The following is a 27,043-nucleotide window of genomic DNA, read 5'->3' on the forward strand; positions in this document are numbered from 1 at the left end:
AAACAACTACCCAAATTTCTACTCATACTATTACTCTCTTTAGCAGGTGATATTGAACCTAACCCAGGTCCTCCCATTTCAGCTCTGTCCCATGCCCCTGAGAATTCCACCTTTAAATTCCAAAAAGGGCTATCTGTCGCCCACATAAATATCCGGAGCCTGCTGCCCAAACTGGATGAACTAAGGGCATGGTGCCTTATGCATAAACCCAAAGCCATCGTTCTTACAGAAACATGGCTATCCCCTAAAACCCCTGATGCAAATATCGCCATTCAGGGATACTCCATTTTTAGGAGAGATAGGTCAAAGAGAGGAGGAGGGATGTTATTTTATATTGCAGACACATTACAATTTACACTGTTAGATTGCCCACCAAGTCCACCCTCTTTTGAAACTCTAGTTGGCAAAATCTGCCTCCCCTTTTCTAAGCCCATCTTGCTTGCTGGCATCTACCGCCTCCCTAAAGCCCCTCTACAATCCCTGACTGATATCACCCAATTTCTTGGCTCCATTTCCTCTCTGAATGAGAAGAGCGAGCTGCTAGTTCTAGGGGATTTCAACTTCAATTGGCTTGACCCTAAAAACCACAAAATCCAGATACAACTCAAGTCACTTAACCTATCGCAACTCATTTCCCAACCCACACGGACAAACCTGAAATCGCATAACCATTCCTTGCTAGACTGGATTCTCTCCTCAAACCCCAGCAGAATCCAATCCTCTGGCATCCTTCCTGATATTTTCAGTGACCATGCAATAGTGTACTGTGTAAGGAAAATTAAACCGCCCCATTCAAGCCCTAAAGTTCTCCTCACTAGAACATTTAGAAACTTTAACCCACAACAGTTTCTGGCTGACCTTACCAACTGCCCATGGCACAGAATCGATTTAATTCCCGACCCCGATTCTGCGCTCGACTATTTTCAATCTGAGTTCTTAAAACTCTGCGATACCCATGCTCCACTACGCAAAATAAGGGTACGGGGGGCCCACCTTCCATGGGTTACACCTGACCTTATAGCACTCTACCAGTTCAGGGATGCCTTGTGGAAAAGCTACAAAGTAACTGGCACTACCAAGGATCTCAATCACTACAGTTGCATGCGGAACATGTGCACAAGGCAAACAAGGCATGCAAAAGCACAATATTACTCTGACAATCTCCTCCAGAATACATCAAACCCAGCTAACTTCTGGAAGGTTATCAACAATATATTCCAGCCTCCTAACCATCAACAACCAAGTAATATCACTAAGGGCGATATTACTCTGACAAACCCCACTGACATTGCAAATGCATTCAATGATTACTTTGTGGGGTGTGCCACTAACTTATTAGCGAAACGCAGCACAAACCCCAAACATGAATCTCATCCTGGGAGTATCCCTACCAGTCCCACCCCCTCCCAACACTGCCCACAATTTTCAATTTAGCCCAATATCTGAAGCGCTCCTCAAACTAAAACTAAGCAGGCCAATGTGGACCCGACTTACTACAATCTAGGTTTCCTACGACTTGGTGCTAAGACCTGGAAAACTGCCAGAGTTGTCACAATCTTCAAAAGTGGGGACAAAAAACACTGTCTCAAACTACAGGCCAATCTCACTTCTCCCAATTCTATCCAAAGTTATGGAAAAAATCTGTCCACTCCCAATTAAGCGATTACTACACCAAGACAAAATTTCCCTGGCCAATTCCAGTCTGGGTTTCGTCCCAAAACACTCCACCGTAACTACCCTGCTAAAAGTTTGCAATGAAATCCAGTGTGGAATGGAACGGGGACAACTCACTGGTGCAGTATTCCTAGATTTTGCAAAGGCTTTTGACACAGTTGATCATGCTATCCTGCTTAACAAACTCCAGAGCTCTGGAATAGGGAAACATGTTTTAAACTGGTTTCAGTCCTACCTATCAGGAAGATCCCAACATGTGTCCATCTCAGGCTCTAACTCCAACCCCCTGGATATCACCTGTGGTGTCCCGCAAGGCTCTGTTCTGGGCCCCTACTCTTCTCAGTGTTCATTAATGATCTTCCCAAAGCTTGTAAGGAAGCCTCAATTACACGTGTATGCAGATGACACAATCCTATATGCACACAGCCATAGCCTCTCTGACCTTCAACACATACTTCAGTCTGACTTTTTGAGACTCGAAAACTGGATTTCCCAAAACAAAACTGTTTTTAAACACTGACAAGACTGTAAACAATGGTATTTGGGACCAAGACTAAATTTGTAAAGCTTCCAGTGACTGAGCTCCTGATTCGAACGAACGCTAACACCACCCTAACACCTGTCACTAGTTTTAAATACCTGAGCTTATGGTTTGACTCCCACTTAACATTCGGGATGCACATTGATACCCTGACAACCAAGACCTATGCCAAACTAGGGGGTACTTTACAGGAAACAAATCCTCCCTAAGTCTCCTGGTCAGAAAGCGTATTGCACAGCAGATGCTAATGCCAATTATTGACTATGGAGACATAGTATATGGCTCGGCTCCTCAAACCCACCTTAGCAAACTTGACACCCTCTACAATTCAATTTGTCGTTTTGTTCTCCAATGCAACTACAACACACATCCCTGCGAAATGCCTCAAAGAACTAGATTGGTCCATCACTAGAGTCTAGGCGCAAAGTTCATCTTTTCCTGTCTCACCCTCAAATACTTTCTGGGCAAGCTACTCAGCTACCTGAACAAGCTCCTCACCCCTACCACATGCAGCACCTATCACCTGAGATCAGACTCCAAAAGACTATTCATGGTCCCAAGGCCTCAACAAAGTATCCGGACGTTCCTCCTTCTCTTACCGTGCACCCAAAAACTGGAACAACCTACCAGAGACTCTCACATCCACCACCAGCATAAGTTCTTTCAAATATAAGGCTGTCTCACACTTTAATCTGGTCTGTAACTGTTTCATACGCTCATAATATATATTTTCTTTAACTGTGCACGCAATGTCTTGTATACTGTATAATGTATGCCCTGCTCATTTATGTAACTGTATTTTGTAACCATGTATTATTTGTTCTACTCTGTGCCCAGGACATGCGTGAGAACGAGCGGTAACTCTCACTGTATTACTTCCTGGTAAAATATTTTATAAATAAATAAATAAATGTACAGTGTAAGTAGGTGCACTGTATGTGTAGTGACATGCAGTGTAGATATGTGCAGTGTGGGTATGTGCAGTGTGGGTATGTGCAGTGTGGGGTATGTGCAGTGCGGGTATGTGCAGTGCGGGTATGTGCAGTGCGGGTATGTGCAGTGCGGGTATGTGCAGTGCGGGTATGTGCAATGTGGGTATGTGCAGTGCGGGTATGTGCAGTGGCGGGTATGTGCAGTGCGGTTATGTGCAGTGCGGATATGTGCAGTGCGGGTATGTGCAGTTGCAGGTAGGTGCAGTGCAGGTTGGTGCAGTACATGTGCAGTGCAGGTAGGTGCAGTGTAGGTAGGTGCAGTGTAGGTACAATAGGTGCAGGACATGTGCAGTGTAGGTAGGTGCAGTACATGTGCAGTGTAGGTAGGTGCAGGACATGTTCAGTGTAGGTAGGTGCAGTACATGTGCAGTGTAGGTAGGTGCAGTACATGTGCAGTGCAGGTAGGTGCAGCGCAGGGAGGTGCAGTACATGTGCAGTGCAGGTAGGTGCAGTGTAGGTAGGTGCAGTACATGTGCAGTGTAGGTAGGTGCAGGACATGTGCAGTGTAGGTACAGTAGGTGCAGGACATGTGCAGTGTAGCTAGGTGCAGTACATATGCAGTGTAGGTAAGGTGCAGTGTAGGTAGGTGCAGTACATGTGCAGTGTAGGTAGGTGCAGTGTAGGTAGGTGCAGTAACATGTGCAGTGTAGGTAGGTGCCGTACATGTGCAGTGCAGGTAGGTGCAGCATAGGTAGGTGCAGTGTAGGTAGGGGCAGTGTAGGTAGGTGCAGTGTAGGTAGATGCAGTGTAGGTAGGTGCAGTGCATGTGCAGTGTAGGTAGGTGCAGTGCGTGTGCAGTGTAGGTAGGTGCAGTGTAGGTAGGTGCAGTACATGTGAAGTGTAGGTAGGTGCAGTACATGTAAAGTGCAGGTAGGTGCAGTGTAGGTAAGTGCAGCAAAGGTAGATGCAGTGTAGGTAGGTGCAGTGCATGTGCAGCGTAGGTAGGTGCAGTGCATGTGCAGTGCAGGTAGGTGGTGTATGTGCAGTGCAGGTAGGTGCAGTGAAGGTAGGTGCAGTGTAGGTAGGGGTAGTGTATGTGCAGTGTAGGTAGGTGCAGTGTAGGTAGGTGCAGTGTACGTTAGGTGCAGTGTAGGTATGTGCACTGTATGTGCAGTGTTTGTAGGTGCACTGTAGGTACGTGCACTGGATGTGCAGTGTAGGTAGGCGTACTGTATGTGCAGTGCAGGTAGGTGCAGTGTAGGTAGGTGCAGTACATATGAAGTGTAGGTAGGTGCAGTACATGTGAAGTGTAGGTAGGTGCAGTACATGTGAAGTGTAGGTAGGTGCAGTACATGTGAAGTGCAGCATAGGTAGGTGCAGTACATGTGCAGTGTAGGTAGGTGCATCGTAGATAGGTGCAGTACATGTGCAGTGTAGGTAGGTGCAGTACAGGTAGGTGCAGTACATGTGCAGTGCAGGTAGGTGCAGTGTAGGTAGGTGCAGCATAGGTAGATGCAGTGTAGGTAGGTGCAGTGCATGTGCAGCGTAGGTAGGTGCAGTGTGTGTGCAGTGCAGGTAGGTTGTGTATGTGCAGTTTAGGTAGGTGCAGTGGCGGCAGGTTCAGTGTAGGTAGGGGCAGTGTAGGTAGGGGCACTGTATGTGCAGTGTTTGTAGGTGCACTGTAGGTAGGTGCAGTGTATGTGCAGTGTAGGTAGGTGCAGTGTACGTGCAGTGTAGGTAGGTGCACTGTAGGTAGGTGCAGTGTATGTGTAGTGTAGGTAGGTGCAGTGTACGTGCACTGTATGTGCAGTGTTTGTAGTTGCACTGTAGGTAGGTGCAGTGTATGTGCACTGTGGGTAGGTGCAGTGTATGTGCAGTGTAGGTAGATGTAGTGTAGGTAGGTGCACTGTATGTGAAGTGTTTGTAGGTGCAGTGTACATGCAGTGTAGGTAGGTTGTATGTGCAGTGTTTGTAGGTACGTGCACTGTAGGTAGGTGCACTGTATATGCAGTGCAGGTAGGTGCAGTGTAGGTAGGTGCAGTACATGTGAAGTGTAGGTAGGTGCAGTGTACGTGCACTGTATGTGCAGTGTTTGTAGTTGCACTGTAGGTAGGTGCAGTGTATGTGCACTGTGGGTAGGTGCAGTGTATGTGCAGTGTAGGTAGGTGCAGTGTACGTGCAGTGTAGTTAGATGCAGTGTAGGCAGGTGCACTGTATGTGAAGTGTTTGTAGGTGCAGTGTATATGCAGTGTAGGTAGGTTGTATGTGCAGTGTTTGTAGGTACGTGCACTGTAGGTAGGTGCACTGTATGTGCAGTGCAGGTAGGTGCAGTGTAGGTAGGTGCAGTACATGTTGAAGTGTAGGTAGGTGCAGTACATGTGAGTAGGTGCAGTATATGTGTAGGTAGGTGCAGTGTACATGTACTGTACATGCACTGTAGGTAGGTGCAGTGTAGGTAGGTGCACTGTATGTGCAGTGCAGGTAGGTGCACTGTATGTGTAGTGCAGGAGGTGCAGTGTAGGTAGGTGTGATGTGTGCAGTGCAGGTAGGTGCACTGTATGTGCAGTGCAGGAGGTGCAGTGTAGGTAGGTGCAGTGTTTGTCGGTGCACTGTAGGTAGGTGCAGTGTAGGTAGGTGCAGTGTAGGTAGGTGCAGGGTAGGTATGTGCAGGGTAGGTAGGTGCAGTGTAGGTAGGTGCAGGGTAGGTAGGTGCAGTGTAGGTAGGTGCAGTGTAGGTAGGTGCAGTGTAGGTATGTGCAGTGTAGGTAGGTGCAGTGTAGGTAGTTGCAGTGTAGGTAGGTGCAGTGTATGTGCAGTGCAGGAGGTGGAGTGTAGGTAGGTGCAGTGTAGGTAGGTGCAGTGTAGGTAGGTGCAGGGTAGGTAGGTGCAGGGGAGGTAGGTGCAGTGCAGGAGGTGATAAAAAAGAGAGAAAAGTTGCGCCAAAAAAGAATTAGCCTACTGTTCAATATATGGCTCCTGCCCTTGGCACAATGCAGTTTCCGCAGCCTGAGTCTCTCAGAGGTGATTCACCAACCTCTGTGTGGATACTGGTAGAAAAAAAAGGGGGTGCAGTGCAGGAGGTGCAGTGTAGGTAGGTGCAAGGTAGGTAGGTGCAGTGCAGGAGGTGCAGTGTAGGTAGGTGCAGTGTTTGTCGGTGCACTGTAGGTAGGTGCAGTGTAGGTAGGTGCAGTGTAGGTAGGTGCAGGGTAGGTAGGTGCAGTGTAGGTAGGTGCAGGGTGGGTAGGTGCAGGGTAGGTAGGTGCAGTGTTTGTCGGTGCACTGTAGGTAGGTGCAGTGTAGGTAGGTGCAGTGTAGGTAGGTGCAGTGTAGGTAGGTGCAGGGTAGGTAGGTGCAGTGTTTGTCGGTGCACTGTAGGTGGGTGCAGTGTAGGTAGGTGCAGTGTAGGTAGGTGCAGTGTTTGTCGGTGCACTGTAGGTAGGTGCAGTGTAGGTAGGTGCAGTGTAGGTAGGTGCAGTGTAGGTAGGTGCAGTGTAGGTAGGTGCAGGGTAGGTAGGTGCAGGGTAGGTAGGTGCAGTGTAGGTAGGTGCAGTGTTTGTCGGTGCACTGTAGGTAGGTGCAGTGTAGGTAGGTGCAGTGTAGGTAGGTGCAGTGTAGGTAGGTGCAGGGTAGGTAGGTGCAGGGTAGGTAGGTGCAGTGTAGGTAGGTGTAGTGTTTGTCGGTGCACTGTAGGTAGGTGCAGTGTAGGTAGGTGCAGTGTTTGTCGGTGCACTGTAGGTAGGTGCAGTGTAGGTAGGTGCAGTGCAGGTAGGTGCAGTGTAGGTAGGTGCAGTGTAGGTAGGTGCAGTGTAGGTAGGTGCAGTGTAGGTAGGTGCAGTGTAGGTAGGTGCAGGGTAGGTAGGTGCAGTGTAGGTAGGTGCAGTGTTTGTCGGTGCACTGTAGGTAGGTGCAGTGTAGGTAGGTGCAGTGTAGGTAGGTGCAGTGTAGGTAGGTGCAGGGTAGGTAGGTGCAGGGTAGGTAGGTGCAGTGTAGGTAGGTGCAGTGTTTGTCGGTGCACTGTAGGTAGGTGCAGTGTAGGTAGGTGCAGTGTTTGTCGGTGCACTGTAGGTAGGTGCAGTGTAGGTAGGTGCAGTGTAGGTAGGTGCACATGCAGTGCCTCTGCCCACCTATCTGCCCGTACGCCATGCTGATCAGCCGCTCGTTCACCAGTTTGTCAGTGCGTGGGTTCCTTGGCTGCCGCTTCATGATGTCGCTCTCAGCTGCTTCATATGCCAGGGAGATGGCGGGAACCTGCGGGCAGCGGGCAGTGTGACATCATATACACAGTGACATCATGCAGTCATCATAGTACCACGGTAGTGAAGGCTAAAACCGGAAGGGAACTCGCACCCACAGGAGAGATACAACGCTAAGTCCCAAATATGAGAGCAAGGCGGGGGTCCGAGAGCGCGGGGGAGGGGCTGCGTCACATTCAAACGCCCTGTAAAACGCACTGTAAAATCATGCAGTGTGACATCATATTCAGTATGACATATGCATTGTGACATCGTACACTTTCACATCATATGCAGTATGGCATCATATACAGTGTGACATCATGCTCCACACGCACACTGCCTCCCCCCCATCACCATGTTACCCCCAGGTCACACAGTGACACACACACTGCCCCCCCATCACCATGTCACTCCCAGGTCACACAATGACACACACTGACCCCGCTCACCATGTCACTCCCAGGTCACACAATGACACACACTGACCCCGCTCACCATGTCACTCCCAGGTCACACAGTGACACACACACTGCCCCCCCATCACCATGTCACTCCCAGGTCACACAGTGACACACACACACTGCCCCCCGCTCACCATGTCATTCCCAGGTCACACAGTGACACACACACTGCCCCCACTCACCATGTTACCCCCAGGTCACATAGTGACACACACACTGCCCCCCCATCACCATGTCACTCCCAGGTCACACAGTGACACACACACTGCCTCCTCGCTCACCATGTCACTCCCAGGTCACACAGTGACACACACATCGCCCCCCCCCCCATCACCATGTCACTCCCAGGTCACACAGTGACACACACACACTGCCCCCCCATCACCATGTTACCCCCAGGTCACACAGAGACACACACACTGCCCCCCCATCACCATGTCACTCCCAGGTCACACAGTGACACACACACACTGCCCCCCCATCACCATGTCACTCTCAGGTCACACAGTGACACACACACACTGCCCCCGCTCACCATGTCACTCCCAGGTCACACAGTGACACACACACTGCCCCCCCCCCCCATCACCATGTCACTCCCAGGTCACACAGTGACACACACACACTGCCCCCGCTCACCATGTCACTCCCAGGTCACACAGTGACACACACACTGCCTCCTCGCTCACCATGTCACTCCCAGGTCACACAGTGACACACACACTGCCCCCCCCCATCACCATGTCACTCCCAGGTCACACAGTGACACACACTGCCCCCGCTCACCATGTCACTCCCAGGTCACACAGTGACACACACACTGCCCCCCCCCATCACCATGTCACTCCCAGGTCACACAGTGACACACACTGCCCCCGCTCACCATGTCACTCCCAGGTCACACAGTGACACAGACACACACACTGCCCTCGCTCACCATGTCACTCCCAGGTCACACAGTGACACACACACTGCCCCCCCAACACCATGTCACTCCCAGGTCACACAGTGACACACACACACTGCCCCCGCTCACCATGTCACTCCCATGCCACTCAGTGACACACACACTGCCCCCGCTCACCATGTCACTCAGTGACACACACACACTGCCCCCGCTCACCATGTCACTCCCAGGTCACACAATGACACACACACTGCCCCCGCTCACCATGTCACTCCCAGGTCACTCAGTGACACACACACTGCCCCCGCTCACCATGTCACTCCCAGGTCACACAGTGACACACACACACTGCCTCCCGCTCACCATGTCACTCCCAGGTCACACAGTGACACACACACTGCCCCCGCTCACCATGTCACTCTCAGGTCACACAGTGACACACACACACTGCCCCCGCTCACCATGTCACTCCCAGGTCACACAGTGACACACACACACTGCCCCCGCCCACCATGTCACTCCCAGGTCACACAGTGACACACACACACTGCCCCCGCTCACCATGTCACTCCCAGGTCACACAGTGACACACACACTGCCCCCACTCACCATGTCACTCCCAGGTCACACAGTGCCACACACACACACTGCCCCCGCTCACCATGTCACTCCCAGGTCACACAGTGACACACACACACTGCCCCCGCTCACCATGTCACTCCCAGGTCACACAATGACACACACACTGCCCCCCCCCCGCTCACCATGTCACTCCCAGGTCACACAGTGACACACACACACTGCCCCCGCTCACCATGTCACTCCCAGGTCACACAGTGACACACACACACTGCCCCCGCTCACCATGTCACTCCCAGGTCACACAGTGACACACACACTGCCCCCGCTCACCATGTCACTCCCAGGTCACACAGTGACACACACACACTGCCCCCGCTCACCATGTCACTCCCAGGTCACACAGTGACACACACACTGCCCCCGCTCACCATGTCACTCCCAGGTCACACAGTGACACACACACACTGCCCCCGCTCACCATGTCACTCCCAGGTCACACAGTGACACACACACACTGCTCCCGCCCACCATGTCACTCCCAGGTCACACAGTGACACACACACTGCCCCCACTCACCATGTCACTCCCAGGTCACACAGTGACACACACACAGCCCCCGCTCACCATGTCACTCAGTGACACACACACTACCCCCGCTCACCATGTCACTCCCAGGTCACACAGTGACACACACACTGCCCCCGCTCACCATGTCACTCCCAGGTCACACAGTGACACACACACTGCCCCCGCTCACCATGTCACTCCCAGGTCACACAGTGACACACACACACTGCCCCCGCTCACCATGTCACTCCCAGGTCACACAGTGACACACACACTGCCCCCGCTCACCATGTCACTCCCAGGTCACACAGTGACACACACACACTGCCCCCGCTCACCATGTCACTCCCAGGTCACACAGTGACACACACACTGCCCCCGCTCACCATGTCACTCCCAGGTCACACAGTGACACACACTGCCCCCGCTCACTATGTCACTCCCAGGTCACACAGTGACACACACACACTGCCCCCGCTCACCATGTCACTCCCAGGTCACACAGTGACACACACACACTGCCCCCGCTCACCATGTCACTCCCAGGTCACACAGTGACACACACACACTGCTCCCGCCCACCATGTCACTCCCAGGTCACACAGTGACACACACACTGCCCCCGTTCACCATGTCACTCCCAGGTCACACAGTGACACACACACTGCCCCCCGCTCACCATGTCACTCCCAGGTCACACAGTGACACACACACACTGCCCCCGCTCACCATGTCACTCCCAGGTCACACAGTGACACACACACTGCCCCCGCTCACCATGTCACTCAGTGACACACACACTACCCCCGCTCACCATGTCACTCCCAGGTCACATAGTGACACACACACACTGCCCCCCACTCACCATGTCACTCCCAGGTCACACAGTGACACACACACTGCCCCCGCTCACCATGTCACTCCCAGGTCACACAGTGACACACACACTGCCCCCGCTCACCATGTCACTCCCAGGTCACACAGTGACACACACACACTGCCCCCGCTCACCATGTCACTCCCAGGTCACACAGTGACACACACACACTGCCCCCGCTCACCATGTCACTCCCAGGTCACACAGTGACACACACACTGCCCCCGCTCACCATGTCACTCCCAGGTCACACAGTGACACACACACACTGCCCCCGCTCACCATGTCACTCCCAGGTCACACAGTGACACACACACTGCCCCCGCTCACCATGTCACTCCCAGGTCACACAGTGACACACACACTGCCCCCGCTCACCATGTCACTCCCAGGTCACACAGTGCCACACACACTGCCCCCGTTCACCATGTCACTCCCAGGTCACACAGTGACACACACACTGCCCCCGCTCACCATGTCACTCCCAGGTCACACAGTGACACACACACACTGCCCCCGCTCACCATGTCACTCCCAGGTCACACAGTGACACACACACTGCCCCCGCTCACCATGTCACTCCCAGGTAACACAGTGACACACACACACTGCCCCCGCTCACCATGTCACTCCCAGGTCACACAGTAACACACACACACTGCTCCCGCTCACCATGTCACTCCCAGGTCACACAGTGACACACACACACTGCCCCCCGCTCACCATGTCACTCCCAGGTCACACAGTGACACACACACACTGCCCCCGCTCACCATGTCACTCCCAGGTCACACAGTGACACACACACTGCCCCCGCTCACCATGTCACTCTCAGGTCACACAGTGACACACACACACTGCCCCCGCTCACCATGTCACTCCCAGGTCACACAGTGACACACACAAAGCCCCCGCTCACCATGTCACTCCCAGGTCACACAGTGACACACACACACTGCCCCCGCTCACCATGTCACTCCCAGGTCACACAGTGACACACACACACTGCCCCCGCTCACCATGTCACTCCCAGGTCACACAGTGACACACACTGCCCCCACTCACCATGTCACTCCCAGGTCACACAGTGCCACACACACACTGCCCCCGCTCACCATGTCACTCCCAGGTCACACAGTGACACACACACACTGCTCCCGCTCACCATGTCACTCCCAGGTCACACAGTGACACACACACACTGCCCCCGCTCACCATGTCACTCCCAGGTCACACAGTGACACACACACACTGCCCCCCCACTCACCATGTCACTCCCAGGTCACACAGTGACACACACACTGCCCCCGCTCACCATGTCACTCCCAGGTCACACAGTGACACACACACACTGCCCCCGCTCACCATGTCACTCCCAGGTCACACAGTGACACACACACTGCCCCCGCTCACCATGTCACTCCCAGGTCACACAGTAACACACACACTGCCCCCGCTCACCATGTCACTCCCAGGTCACACAGTGACACACACACTGCCCCCCGCTCACCATGTCACTCCCAGGTCACACAGTGACACACACACACTGCCCCCGCTCACCATGTCACTCCCAGGTCACACAGTGACACACACACTGCCCCCGCTCACCATGTCACTCCCAGGTCACACAGTAACACACACACACTGCCCCCGCTCACCATGTCACTCCCAGGTCACACAGTGACACACACACACTGCCCCCGCTCACCATGTCACTCCCAGGTCACACAGTGACACACACACACTGCCCCCGCTCACCATGTCACTCCCAGGTCACACAGTGACACACACACTGCCCCCCGCTCACCATGTCACTCCCAGGTCACACAGTGACACACACACTGCCCCCGCTCACCATGTCACTCCCAGGTCACACAGTGACACACACACTGCCCCCCGCTCACCATGTCACTCCCAGGTCACACAGTAACACACACACTGCCCCCGCTCACCATGTCACTCCCAGGTCACACAGTGACACACACACACTGCCCCCGCTCACCATGTCACTCCCAGGTCACACAGTGACACACACACACTGCCCCCGCTCACCATGTCACTCCCAGGTCACACAGTGACACACACACTGCTCCCGCTCACCATGTCACTCCCAGGTCACACAGTGACACACACACTGCCCCCGCTCACCATGTCACTCCCAGGTCACACAGTGACACACTCACTGCCCCCGCTCACCATGTCACTCCCAGGTCACACAGTGACACACACACACTGCCCCCGCTCACCATGTCACTCCCAGGTCACACAGTGACACACACACTGCTCCCGCTCACCATGTCACTCCCAGGTCACACAGTGACACACACACTGCCCCCGCTCACCATGTCACTCCCAGGTCACACAGTGACACACTCACTGCCCCCGCTCACCATGTCACTCCCAGGTCACACAGTGACACACACACACTGCCCCCCGCTCACCATGTCACTCCCAGGTCACACAGTGACACACACACACTGCCCCTGCTCACCATGTCACTCCCAGGTCACACAGTGACACACACACTGCTCCCGCCCACCATGTCACTCCCAGGTCACACAGTGACACACACACTGCCCCCGCTCACCATGTCACACAGTGACACACACACACTGCCCCCCGCTCACCATGTCACTCCCAGGTCACACAGTGACACACACACACTGCCCCTGCTCACCATGTCACTCCCAGGTCACACAGTGACACACACACTGCTCCTGCCCACCATGTCACTCCCAGGTCACACAGTAACACACACACTGCCCCCGCTCACCATGTCACTCCCAGGTCACACAGTGCCACACACACACTGCCCCCCGCTCACCATGTCACTCCCAGGTCACACAGTGACACACACACTGCCCCCGCTCACCATGTCACTCCCAGGTCACACAGTGCCACACACACACTGCCCCCGCTCACCATGTCACTCCCAGGTCACACAGTGACACACACACACTGCCCCCGCTCACCATGTCACTCCCAGGTCACACAGTGACACACACACTGCCCCCGCTCACCATGTCACTCCCAGGTCACACAGTGACACACACACTGCCCCCGCTCACCATGTCACTCCCAGGTCACACAGTGACACACACACACTGCCCCCGCTCACCATGTCACTCCCAGGTCACACAGTGACACACACACACTGCCCCCGCTCACCATGTCACCCCCAGGTCACACAGTGACACACACACTGCCCCCACTCACCATGTCACTCCCAGGTCACACAGTGACACACACACTGCCCCCGCTCACCATGTCACTCCCAGGTCACACAGTAACACACACACACTGCCCCCGCTCACCATGTCACTCCCAGGTCACACAGTGACACACACACACTGCCCCCGCTCACCATGTCACTCCCAGGTCACACAGTGACACACACACTGCCCCCGCTCACCATGTCACTCCCAGGTCACACAGTAACACACACACACTGCCCCCGCTCACCATGTCACTCCCAGGTCACACAGTGACACACACACTGCCCCCGCTCACCATGTCACTCCCAGGTCACACAGTAACACACACACACTGCCCCCGCTCACCATGTCACTCCCAGGTCACACAGTGACACACACACACTGCCCCCGCTCACCATGTCACTCCCAGGTCACACAGTGACACACACTGCTCCCGCTCACCATGTCACTCCCAGGTCACACAGTAACACACACACACTGCCCCCGCTCACCATGTCACTCCCAGGTCACACAGTGACACACACACACTGCCCCCGCTCACCATGTCATCCCAGGTCACACAGTGACACACACACACTGCCCCCGCTCACCATGTCACTCCCAGGTCACACAGTGACACACACACTGCCCCCGCTCACCATGTCACTCCCAGGTCACACAGTGACACACACACTGCCCCCGCTCACCATGTCACTCCCAGGTCACACAGTGACACACACTCACTGCCCCCGCTCACCATGTCACTCCCAGGTCACACAGTGACACACACACTGCCCCCGCTCACCATGTCACTCCCAGGTCACACAGTGACACACACACACTGCCCCCGCTCACTATGTCACTCCCAGGTCACACAGTGCCACACACACACTGCCCCCGCTCACCATGTCACTCCCAGGTCACACAGTGACACACACACTGCCCCCGCTCACCATGTCACTCCCAGGTCACACAGTGCCACACACACACTGCCCCCGCTCACCATGTCACTCCCAGGTCACACAGTGACACACACACACTGCCCCCGCTCACCATGTCACTCCCAGGTCACAAAGTGACACACACACACTGCCCCCGCTCACCATGTCACTCCCAGGTCACACAGTGACACACACACACTGCCCCCGCTCACCATGTCACTCCCAGGTCACACAGTGACACACACACTGCCCCCGCTCACCATGTCACTCCCAGGTCACACAGTGACACACACACACTGCCCCCGCTCACCATGTCACTCCCAGGTCACACAGTGACACACACACTGCCCCCGCTCACCATGTCACTCCCAGGTCACACAGTGACACACACACACTGCCCCCGCTCACCATGTCACTCCCAGGTCACACAGTAACACACACACTGCCCCCGCTCACCATGTCACTCCCAGGTCACACAGTGACACACACACACTGCCCCCGCTCACCATGTCACTCCCAGGTCACACAGTGACACACACACACTGCCCCCGCTCACCATGTCACTCCCAGGTCACACAGTGACACACACACACTGCTCCCGCTCACCATGTCACTCCCAGGTCACACAGTGACACACACTCACTGCCCCCGCTCACCATGTCATCCCAGGTCACACAGTGACACACACACACTGCCCCCCCCCCCCCGCTCACCATGTCACCCCCAGGTCACACAGTGACACACACACACTGCCCCCCCCCCCCCGCTCACCATGTCACTCCCAGGTCACACAGTGACACACACACACTGCCCCCGCTCACCATGTCACTCCCAGGTCACACAGTGACACACACACACTGCCCCCGCTCACCATGTCACTCCCAGGTCACACAGTGACACACACACTGCCCCCGCTCACCATGTCACTCCCAGGTCACACAGTGACACACACACTGCCCCCCGCTCACCATGTCACTCCCAGGTCACACAGTGACACACACACACTGCCCCCGCTCACCATGTCACTCCCAGGTCACATAGTGACACACACACACTGCCCCCGCTCACCATGTCACTCCCAGATCACACAGTGACACACACACTGCCCCCGCTCACCATGTCACTCTCAGGTCACACAGTGACACACACACACTGCCCCCGCTCACCATGTCACTCCCAGGTCACACAGTAACACACACACACTGCTCCCGCTCACCATGTCACTCCCAGGTCACACAGTGACACACACACTGCCCCCGCTCACCATGTCACTCCCAGGTCACACAGTGACACACACTCACTGCCCCCGTTCTCCATGTCACTCCCATGACACACAGTGACACACACACACTGCCCCCGCTCACCATGTCACTCCCAGGTCACACAGTGACACACACACACTGCCCCCGCTCACCATGTCACTCCCAGGTCACACAGTGACACACACACTGCCCCCGCTCACCATGTCACTCCCAGGTCACACAGTGACACACACACTGCCCCCACTCACCATGTCACTCCCAGGTCACACAGTGACACACACTGCCCCCGCTCACCATGTCACTCCCAGGTCACACAGTGACACACACACACTGCCCCCCGCTCACCATGTCACTCCCAGGTCACACAGTGACACACACACACTGCCCCCGCTCACCATGTCACTCCCAGGTCACACAGTGACACACACACACTGCCCCCGCTCACCATGTCACTCCCAGGTCACACAGTGACACACACACTGCCCCCGCTCACCATGTCACTCCCAGGTCACACAGTGACACACACACACTGCCCCCACTCACCATGTCACTCCCAGGTCACACAGTGACACACACTCACTGCCCCCGTTCTCCATGTCACTCCCATGACACACAGTGACACACACACACTGCCCCCGCTCACCATGTCACTCCCAGGTCACACAGTGACACACACACACTGCCCCCGCTCACCATGTCACTCCCAGGTCACACAGTGACACACACACACTGCCCCCGCTCACCATGTCACTCCCAGGTCACACAGTGACACACACACACTGCCCCCGCTCACCATGTCACTCCCAGGTCACACAGTGACACACACACACTGCCCCCGCTCACCATGTCACTCCCAGGTCACACAGTGACACACACACACTGCCCCCGCTCACCATGTCACTCCCAGGTCACACAGTGACACACACACACTGCCCCCGCTCACCATATCACTCCCAGGTCACACAGTGACACACACACTGCCCCCGCTCACCATGTCACTCCCAGGTCACACAGTGACACACACACTGCCCCCACTCACCATGTCACTCCCAGGTCACACAGTGACACACACTGCCCCCGCTCACCATGTCACTCCCAGGTCACACAGTGACACACACACACTGCCCCCGCTCACCATGTCACTCCCAGGTCACACAGTGACACACACACACTGCCCCCGCTCACCATGTCACTCCCAGGTCACACAGTAACACACACACTGCCCCCGCTCACCATGTCACTCCCAGGTCACACAGTGACACACACACTGCCCCCGCTCACCATGTCACTCCCAGGTCACACAGTGACACACACACACTACCCCCGCTCACCATGTCACTCCCAGGTCACACAGTGACACACACACACTGCCCCCGCTCACCATGTCACACAGTGACACACACACACTGCCCCCGCTCACCATGTCACACAGTGACACACACACTGCCCCCGCTCACCATGTCACACAGTGACACACACACTGCCCCCGCTCACCATGTCACACAGTGACACACACACTGCCCCCGCTCACCATATCACACAGTGACACACACACTGCCCCCGCTCACCATGTCACTCCCAGGTCACACAGTGACACACACACACTGCCCCCGCTCACCATGTCACTCCCAGGTCACACAGTGACACACACACTGCCCCCGCTCACCATGTCACTCCCAGGTCACACAGTGACACACACACTGCCCCCGCTCACCATGTCACTCCCAGGTCACACAGTGACACACACACTGCCCCCGCTCACCATGTCACACAGTGACACACACACTGCCCCCGCTCACCATGTCACACAGTGACACACACACACTGCCCCCGCTCACATGTCACACAGTGACACACACACTGCCCCCGCTCACCATGTCACACAGTGACACACACACTGCCCCCGCTCACCATGTCACACAGTGACACACACACTGCCCCCGCTCACCATGTCACACAGTGACACACACACTGCCCCCGCTCACCATGTCACACAGTGACACACACACTGCCCCCGCTCACCATGTCACACAGTGACACACACACTGCCCCCGCTCACCATGTCACACAGTGACACACACACTGCCCCCGCTCACCATGTCACACAGTGACACACACTGCCCCCGCTCACCATATCACACAGTGACACACACTGCCCCCGCTCACCATGTCACACAGTGACACACACACTGCCCCCGCTCACCATGTCACACAGTGACACACACACACACTGCCCCCGCTCACCATGTCACACAGTGACACACACACTGCCCCCGCTCACCATGTCACACAGTGACACACACTGCCCCCGCTCACCATATCACACAGTGACACACACACTGCCCCCGCTCACCATGTCACACAGTGACACACACACACACTGCCCCCGCTCACCATGTCACACAGTGACACACACACTGCCCCCGCTCACCATGTCACACAGTGACACACACTGCCCCCGCTCACCATGTCACACAGTGACACACACACTGCCCCCGCTCACCATGTCACACCCAGGTCACACAGTGACACACACACTGCCCCCGCTCACCATGTCACACCCAGGTCACACAGTGACACACACACTGCCCCCGCTCACCATGTCACACAGTGACACACACACTGCCCCTGCTCACCATGTCACACAGTGACACACACACTGCCCCCGCTCACCATGTCACACAGTGACACACACTGCCCCCGCTCACCATGTCACACAGTGACACACACACTGCCCCCGCTCACCATGTCACACAGTGACACACACACTGCCCCCACTCACCATGTCACACAGTGACACACACACTGCCCCCGCTCACCATGTCACACAGTGACACACACACTGCCCCCGCTCACCATGTCACACAGTGACACACACACTGCCCCTGCTCACCCTGTCACTCCCAGGTCACACAGTGACACACACACTGCCCCCCGCTCACCATGTCACTCCCAGGTCACACAGTGACACACACACTGCCCCTGCTCACCCTGTCACTCCCAGGTCACACAGTGACAAACACACACTGCCCCCGCTCACCATGTCACTCCCAGGTCACACAGTGACACACACACTGCCCCCGCTCACCATGTCACTCCCAGGTCACACAGTGACACACACACACTGCCCCCGCTCACCATGTCACTCCCAGGTCACACAGTGACACACACACACTGCCCCCGCTCACCATGTCACTCCCAGGTCACACAGTGACACACACACTGCCCCCGCTCACCATGTCACTCCCAGGTCACACAGTGACACACACACTGCCCCCGCTCACCATGTCACTCCCAGGTCACACAGTGACACACACACTGCCCCCGCTCACCATGTCACTCCCAGGTCACTTAGTGACACACACACTGCCCCCGCTCACCATGTCACTCCCAGGTCACACAGTGACACACACACACTGCCCCCGCTCACCATGTCACTCCCAGGTCACACAGTGACACACACACTGCCCCCGCTCACCATGTCACTCCCAGGTCACACAGTGACACACACACACTGCCCCCGCTCACCATGTCACACAGTGACACACACACTGCCCCCGCTCACCATGTCACACAGTGACACACACTGCCCCCGCTCACCATGTCACACAGTGACACACACACTGCCCCTGCTCACCATGTCACACAGTGACACACACACTGCCCCCGCTCACCATGTCACACAGTGACACACACTGCCCCCGCTCACCATGTCACACAGTGACACACACACTGCTCCCACTCACCATGTCACACAGTGACACACACACTGCCCCCGCTCACCATGTCACACCCAGGTCACACAGTGACACACACACTGCCCCCGCTCACCATGTCACACAGTGACACACACACTGCCCCCGCTCACAATGTCACACAGTGACACACACACTGCCCCCGCTCACCATGTCACACCCATGTCACACAGTGACACACACACTGCCCCCGCTCACCATGTCACACAGTGACACACACACTGCCCCTGCTCACCATGTCACACAGTGACACACACACTGCCCCCGCTCACCATGTCACACAGTGACACACACTGCCCCCGCTCACCATGTCACACAGTGACACACACACTGCCCCCGCTCACCATGTCACACAGTGACACACACACTGCCCCCGCTCACCATGTCACACAGTGACACACACTGCCCCCGCTCACCATATCACACAGTGACACACACTGCCCCCGCTCACCATGTCACACAGTGACACACACACTGCCCCCGCTCACCATGTCACACAGTGACACACACACTGCCCCCGCTCACCATGTCACACAGTGACACACACTGCCCCCGCTCACCATATCACACAGTGACACACACTGCCCCCGCTCACCATGTCACACAGTGACACACACACTGCCCCCGCTCACCATGTCACACAGTGACACACACACACACTGCCCCCGCTCACCATGTCACACAGTGACACACACACTGCCCCCGCTCACCATGTCACACAGTGACACACACTGCCCCCGCTCACCATATCACACAGTGACACACACACTGCCCCCGCTCACCATGTCACACAGTGACACAAACACACACTGCCCCCGCTCACCATGTCACACAGTGACACACACACTGCCCCCGCTCACCATGTCACACAGTGACACACACTGCCCCCGCTCACCATGTCACACAGTGACACACACACTGCCCCCGCTCACCATGTCACACCCAGGTCACACAGTGGCACACACACTGCCCCCGCTCACCATGTCACACCCAGGTCACACAGTGACACACACACTGCCCCCGCTCACCATGTCACACAGTGACACACACACTGCCCCTGCTCACCATGTCACACAGTGACACACACACTGCCCCCGCTCACCATGTCACACAGTGACACACACACTGCCCCCGCTCACCATGTCACACAGTGACACACACTGCCCCCGCTCACCATGTCACACAGTGACACACACACTGCCCCCGCTCACCATGTCACACAGTGACACACACACTGCCCCCACTCACCATGTCACACAGTGACACACACACTGCCCCCGCTCACCATGTCACACAGTGACACACACACTGCCCCCGCTCACCATGTCACACAGTGACACACACACTGCCCCTGCTCACCCTGTCACTCCCAGGTCACACAGTGACACACACACTGCCCCCCGCTCACCATGTCACTCCCAGGTCACACAGTGACACACACACTGCCCCTGCTCACCCTGTCACTCCCAGGTCACACAGTGACAAACACACACTGCCCCCGCTCACCATGTCACTCCCAGGTCACACAGTGACACACACACTGCCCCCGCTCACCATGTCACTCCCAGGTCACACAGTGACACACACACACTGCCCCCCGCTCACCATGTCACTCCCAGGTCACACAGTGACACACACACTGCCCCCGCTCACCATGTCACTCCCAGGTCACACAGTGACACACACACTGCCCCCGCTCACCATGTCACTCCCAGGTCACACAGTGACACACACACACTGCCCCCGCTCACCATGTCACTCCCAGGTAACACAGTGACACACACACTGCCCCCGCTCACCATGTCACTCCCAGGTCACACAGTGACACACACACACTGCCCCCCGCTCACCATGTCACTCCCAGGTCACACAGTGACACACACACTGCCCCCGCTCACCATGTCACTCCCAGGTCACTTAGTGACACACACACTGCCCCCGCTCACCATGTCACTCCCAGGTCACACAGTGACACACACACACTGCCCCCGCTCACCATGTCACTCCCAGGTCACACAGTGACACACACACTGCCCCCGCTCACCATGTCACTCCCAGGTCACACAGTGACACACACACACTGCCCCCGCTCACCATGTCACACAGTGACACACACTGCCCCCGCTCACCATGTCACACAGTGACACACACACTGCCCCTGCTCACCATGTCACACAGTGACACACACACTGCCCCCGCTCACCATGTCACACAGTGACACACACTGCCCCCGCTCACCATGTCACACAGTGACACACACACTGCCCCCGCTCACCATGTCACACAGTGACACACACTGCCCCCGCTCACCATGTCACACAGTGACACACACACTGCTCCCACTCACCATGTCACACAGTGACACACACACTGCCCCCGCTCACCATGTCACACCCAGGTCACACAGTGACACACACACTGCCCCCGCTCACCATGTCACACAGTGACACACACACTGCCCCCGCTCACAATGTCACACAGTGACACACACACTGCCCCCGCTCACCATGTCACACCCAGGTCACACAGTGACACACACACTGCCCCCGCTCACCATGTCACACAGTGACACACACACTGCCCCTGCTCACCATGTCACACAGTGACACACACACTGCCCCCGCTCACCATGTCACACAGTGACACACACTGCCCCCGCTCACCATGTCACACAGTGACACACACACTGCCCCCGCTCACCATGTCACACAGTGACACACACTGCCCCCGCTCACCATGTCACACAGTGACACACACACTGCCCCCGCTCACCATGTCACACAGTGACACACACACTGCCCCCGCTCACCATGTCACACAGTGACACACACACTGCCCCCGCTCACCATGTCACACAGTGACACACACACTGCCCCCGCTCACCATGTCACTCAGTGACACACACACACACTGCCCCCGCTCACCATGTCACACCCAGGTCACACAGTGACACACACACTGCCCCCGCTCACCATGTCACACAGTGACACACACTGCCCCCGCTCACCATGTCACACAGTGACACACACACTGCCCCCGCTCACCATGTCACACCCAGGTCACACAGTGACACACACACTGCCCCCGCTCACCATGTCACACAGTGACACACACACTGTCCCCGCTCACCATGTCACACAGTGACACACACACTGCCCACGCTCACCATGTCACACAGTGACACACACACTGCCCCCGCTCACCATGTCACACCCAGGTCACACAGTGACACACACACTGCCCCCGCTCACCATGTCACACAGTGACACACACACTGCCCCCGCTCACCATGTCACACAGTGACACACACACTGCCCACGCTCACCATGTCAGTGCCCAAGTCTATGCACAGGATGGTGATGGTGCCCAGGGGAAGTGGGATATTGGCCATGATGAAGAGCAGGAAGGGGGTGATCTCGGGGATGTTGCTGGTCAGAGTGTACGCGATGGACTTCTTCAGGTTATCAAAGATCAGGCGCCCTGTGGTAGAGGAGACATTCAGCACCTAACATGCAGGAAGCCCCTTACCCCAGCCAGGCAGCAGGAACAGGGGGGTTAGGGAACAGGCAAGGCAAGAGACCAATAGGGGGAGCAAGGGGTTCCACAAACAGGTCAGAGATATCACAGGGGGAGGGCAGAGAATAGTTACCCCAGTAATGGGAGAAGGGGCGAGGGGGAGGTAATATAGACGTTCCGCTAGATGAAGGCATCACAGGGTTACCCTATGACTGCAGGGAGCACAGAGCTCTCTATGGATGGGTCAGTAGTATAGGGGTATCAGTAATGGGTTATCTCTTGGGAAAGGGGAGTACTAACGAAGTGTCAGTACCAAGTTACCCCTGGGATGGGGAATACAACATTTTTTCCTGGGTGGGGTATTAATGCACAGTTTCACGCTGGACTGGGTATCAATACTCCTTTAACCCAGCCTCTCACCCTCTTCCACTCCGGTGACGATAGAAGCAAAGTTATCATCCAGCAGAATCATGTCGGCTGCCTGCTTGGAAACGTCTGAGCCTGCAATGCCCATAGCCACCCCGATATCTGCCTTCTTCAGAGCAGGCGAGTCATTCACCCCATCACCTGTCACCGCCACAATGGCACCCTGAAGAGAGGAGGGAGACACGAGAGACAGAGACCTGGTGACACAGGTCACATGTGCCTGGCACTGCCAATCCATCTGTCCAGCATTCCTTACCACACTACTGGAGCTCTATAAAGAGTATTTTGCATGCCATGTATCCACTTTTTGCCCAAGCATGCCCAGGAACCTCACCAGTGCCCTCTACATCCTCTACACTCTGTGACCAGACCCTTTCAGTGCCCTCACCTGGCGCTGGCAGCCCTCCACAATGATGAGTTTCTGCTGGGGGGAGGTGCGGGCGAAGACAATCTCGGTGTGGTTCTGCAGGATCTCGTCCATCAGGTCCGTGTCCATCTCCTTCAGATCCGTCCCATGGATCACGCAGGCCTTGGCGTCCCTGGAAAGAGGGGCATCAACCCCACAAAGTTATCAACAACAAGGGGGCGTCAACCCCACAAAGGTATCAACAACATGGGGGCATCAACCCCACAAAGGTATCAACAACATGGGGGCATCAACCCCACAAAGGTATCAACAACATGGGGGCATCAACCCCACAAAGGTATCAACAACATGGGGGCATCAACCCCACAAAGGTATCAACAACATGGGGCGTCAACCCCACAAAGGTATCAACAACATGGGGCGTCAACCCCACAAAGGTATCAACAACATGGGGCGTCAACCCTACAAAAGGAATCAACAACATGGGGGCGTCAACCCCACAAAGGTATCAACAACATGGGGGCGTCAACCCCACAAAGGTATCAACAACATGGGGCATCAACCCCACAAAAGGAATCAACAACATGGGGGCGTGAACCCCACAAAGGTATCAACAACATGGGGGCATCAACCCCAAAAAGGTATCAACAACATGGGGGCGTCAACCCCACAAAGGTATCAACAACATGGGGGCGTCAACCCCAAAAAGGTATCCCTCACAAAGGTATCAACAACACGGGGGCATCAACCCCACAAAGGTATCAACAATATGGGGCGTCAACCACACAAAAGTATCAACAACATGGGGGCATCAACCCCACAAAGGTATCAACAACATGGGGGCGTCAACCCCACAAAGGTATCAACAACATGGGGGCGTCAACCCCACAAAGGTATCAACAACATGGGGCGTCAACTCCACAAAAGGATTCAACAACATGGGGGCGTCAACCCCACAAAGGTATCAACAACATGGGGGCGTCAACCCCACAAAGGTATCAACAACATGGGGGCGTCAACCACACAAAAATATCAACAACATGGGGGCGTCAACCCCACAAAGGTATCAACAACATGGGGGCGTCAACCCCACAAAGGTATCAACAACATGGGGCGTCAACCACACAAAGGTATCACAACATGGGGCATCAACCCCACAAAAAAGGATTCAACAACATGGGGCGTCAACTCCACACAGGTATCAACAACATGGGGGTGTCAACCCCACAAAAGGTATCAACAACATGGGGGTGTCAACCCCACAAAGGTATCAACAACATTGGGGCGTCCACTCCCACCCTATGACTCCCAGCCCCTATCATATCAAACCCCAAAACGACCAATCCTGTTGACACCCGTCCCATAGTACTCCCCCACACACCCCCTGCCCCTCCCTCTTGGTCCTCGCTGGCACACCTGGGGTTAACCTGGCTGACCGGGATGTTGAGTCTCGCCGCTATGTCCTCCACAGTCTCGTTGCCCTCAGAGATGATCCCCACTCCTTTGGCGATGGCCTTGGCTGTGATTGGATGGTCACCGGTCACCATGATGACCTGTGGAAGGTCAAAATCAAAGACCGACAATAGCAGTGCGATTACCTACCGCTTCCTGTGTTAGTGTATATTTGTGTCTGTTTGTCTATGTGTGTCACACTGTGTGTGCCTGTCCCTCTGCCTGTGTGTCACACTGTGTGTGTATGTCCCTCTGCCCGTGTGTGTCACTATATGTCTGTCTCTCTGCCTGTGTGTCACACTGTATGTGTCTGTCCCTCTGCCTGTGTGTCACACTGTGTGTGTCTGTCCTTCTGCCTGCCTGTGTCAGACTGTGTGTATCTTTCCTTCTGCCTGTGTGTGTCACTATGTGTGTTTCTGTCTCTCTGCCTGTATGTGTCTGTCCCTCTGCCCGTGTGTGTGTTATACTGTGTATGTTTGTGCCACACTGTGTGTGTCTGTCCCTCTGCCTGTGTGTGTGTGTCACACCGTGTCTGTCCCTCTGCCTGTATGTCACACTGTGTTTGTCTGTCCCTCAGCCCGTGTGTCACACTGTGTGTGTCGGTCCCTCAGCCCGTGTGTCACACTGTGTGTGTCGGTCCCTCTGCCTGTGTGTGTCGGTCCCTCTGCCTGTGTGTGTCGGTCCCTCTGCCTGTGTGTGTCGCTCCCTCTGCCTGTGTGTGTCGCTCCCTCTGCCTGTGTGTGTCGCTCCCTCTGCCTGTGTGTGTCGCTCCCTCTGCCTGTGTGTGTCACACTGTGTGTGTGTGATGGTGAAGGGGTAACCAGGACAGTAAATAAAGGTATCTGGCCCGGCTGGGTGCCCCTGAGCCATATTGGGGAATTGTGATGGTCAGCTCTGCAACCCGATCATGGCATGCAACACCGTGTTTTGTGATAAAACTGTATATGTGTGTCTTATTATTCCAGGAGTGTTAAGCAGCGGACATTTCCCTGCTTCAGCACAGACCAGAATAGTAAGACCGGGCAGGGGAATTAATTACATTCAGGTCCCCTGGTATATGCACAAGAACCCCAGAACCAGGGGGGGGTTCAGAGCAAAGTCATTTTTAAGATTATGTGTGTAACTGTGGCAGTGTTTTCGTGTAAGTGCGTGAAAGGAAAAATGGTTTTAAAACCCAGCGTCTAGCAGCATCCAGGCTTACCCCAGGGCTCTGTCCTGGGACCCCTTCTCTTTTCTCTTTACACACGCTCTCTGTGGGGGTACCCTAGGGCTCTGTCCTGGGACCCCTTCTCTTTTCTCTGTATACACTCTCTCTAGGTGACCTAATAACATCTTTTGGGTTTAATTATCACCT

The 27,043-nt window shown here is 55.5% G+C and overlaps 1 protein-coding gene across 1 annotated transcript in view; it reads right to left on the reverse strand.

The window, feature by feature from the left end:
* The window catches only part of ATP1A3 (ATPase Na+/K+ transporting subunit alpha 3), a gene marked incomplete at its 5' end in the record, with an annotated part of 141,926 nt that overhangs the window by 31,587 nt on the left and 83,296 nt on the right, over positions 1–27,043 (reverse strand). Inside the window, 5 exons of the mRNA XM_075606696.1 lie at positions 7,043–7,395; positions 23,254–23,408; positions 23,865–24,033; positions 24,259–24,409; positions 25,654–25,790. Of these exons, the coding sequence (XP_075462811.1) occupies positions 7,043–7,395; positions 23,254–23,408; positions 23,865–24,033; positions 24,259–24,409; positions 25,654–25,790 (965 nt within the window). The remainder of the gene's footprint in view (positions 1–7,042; positions 7,396–23,253; positions 23,409–23,864; positions 24,034–24,258; positions 24,410–25,653; positions 25,791–27,043) is intronic.

Source organism: Ascaphus truei, chromosome 6, assembly GCF_040206685.1.
Source record: "Ascaphus truei isolate aAscTru1 chromosome 6, aAscTru1.hap1, whole genome shotgun sequence".
NCBI lineage: Eukaryota > Metazoa > Chordata > Amphibia > Anura > Ascaphidae > Ascaphus > Ascaphus truei.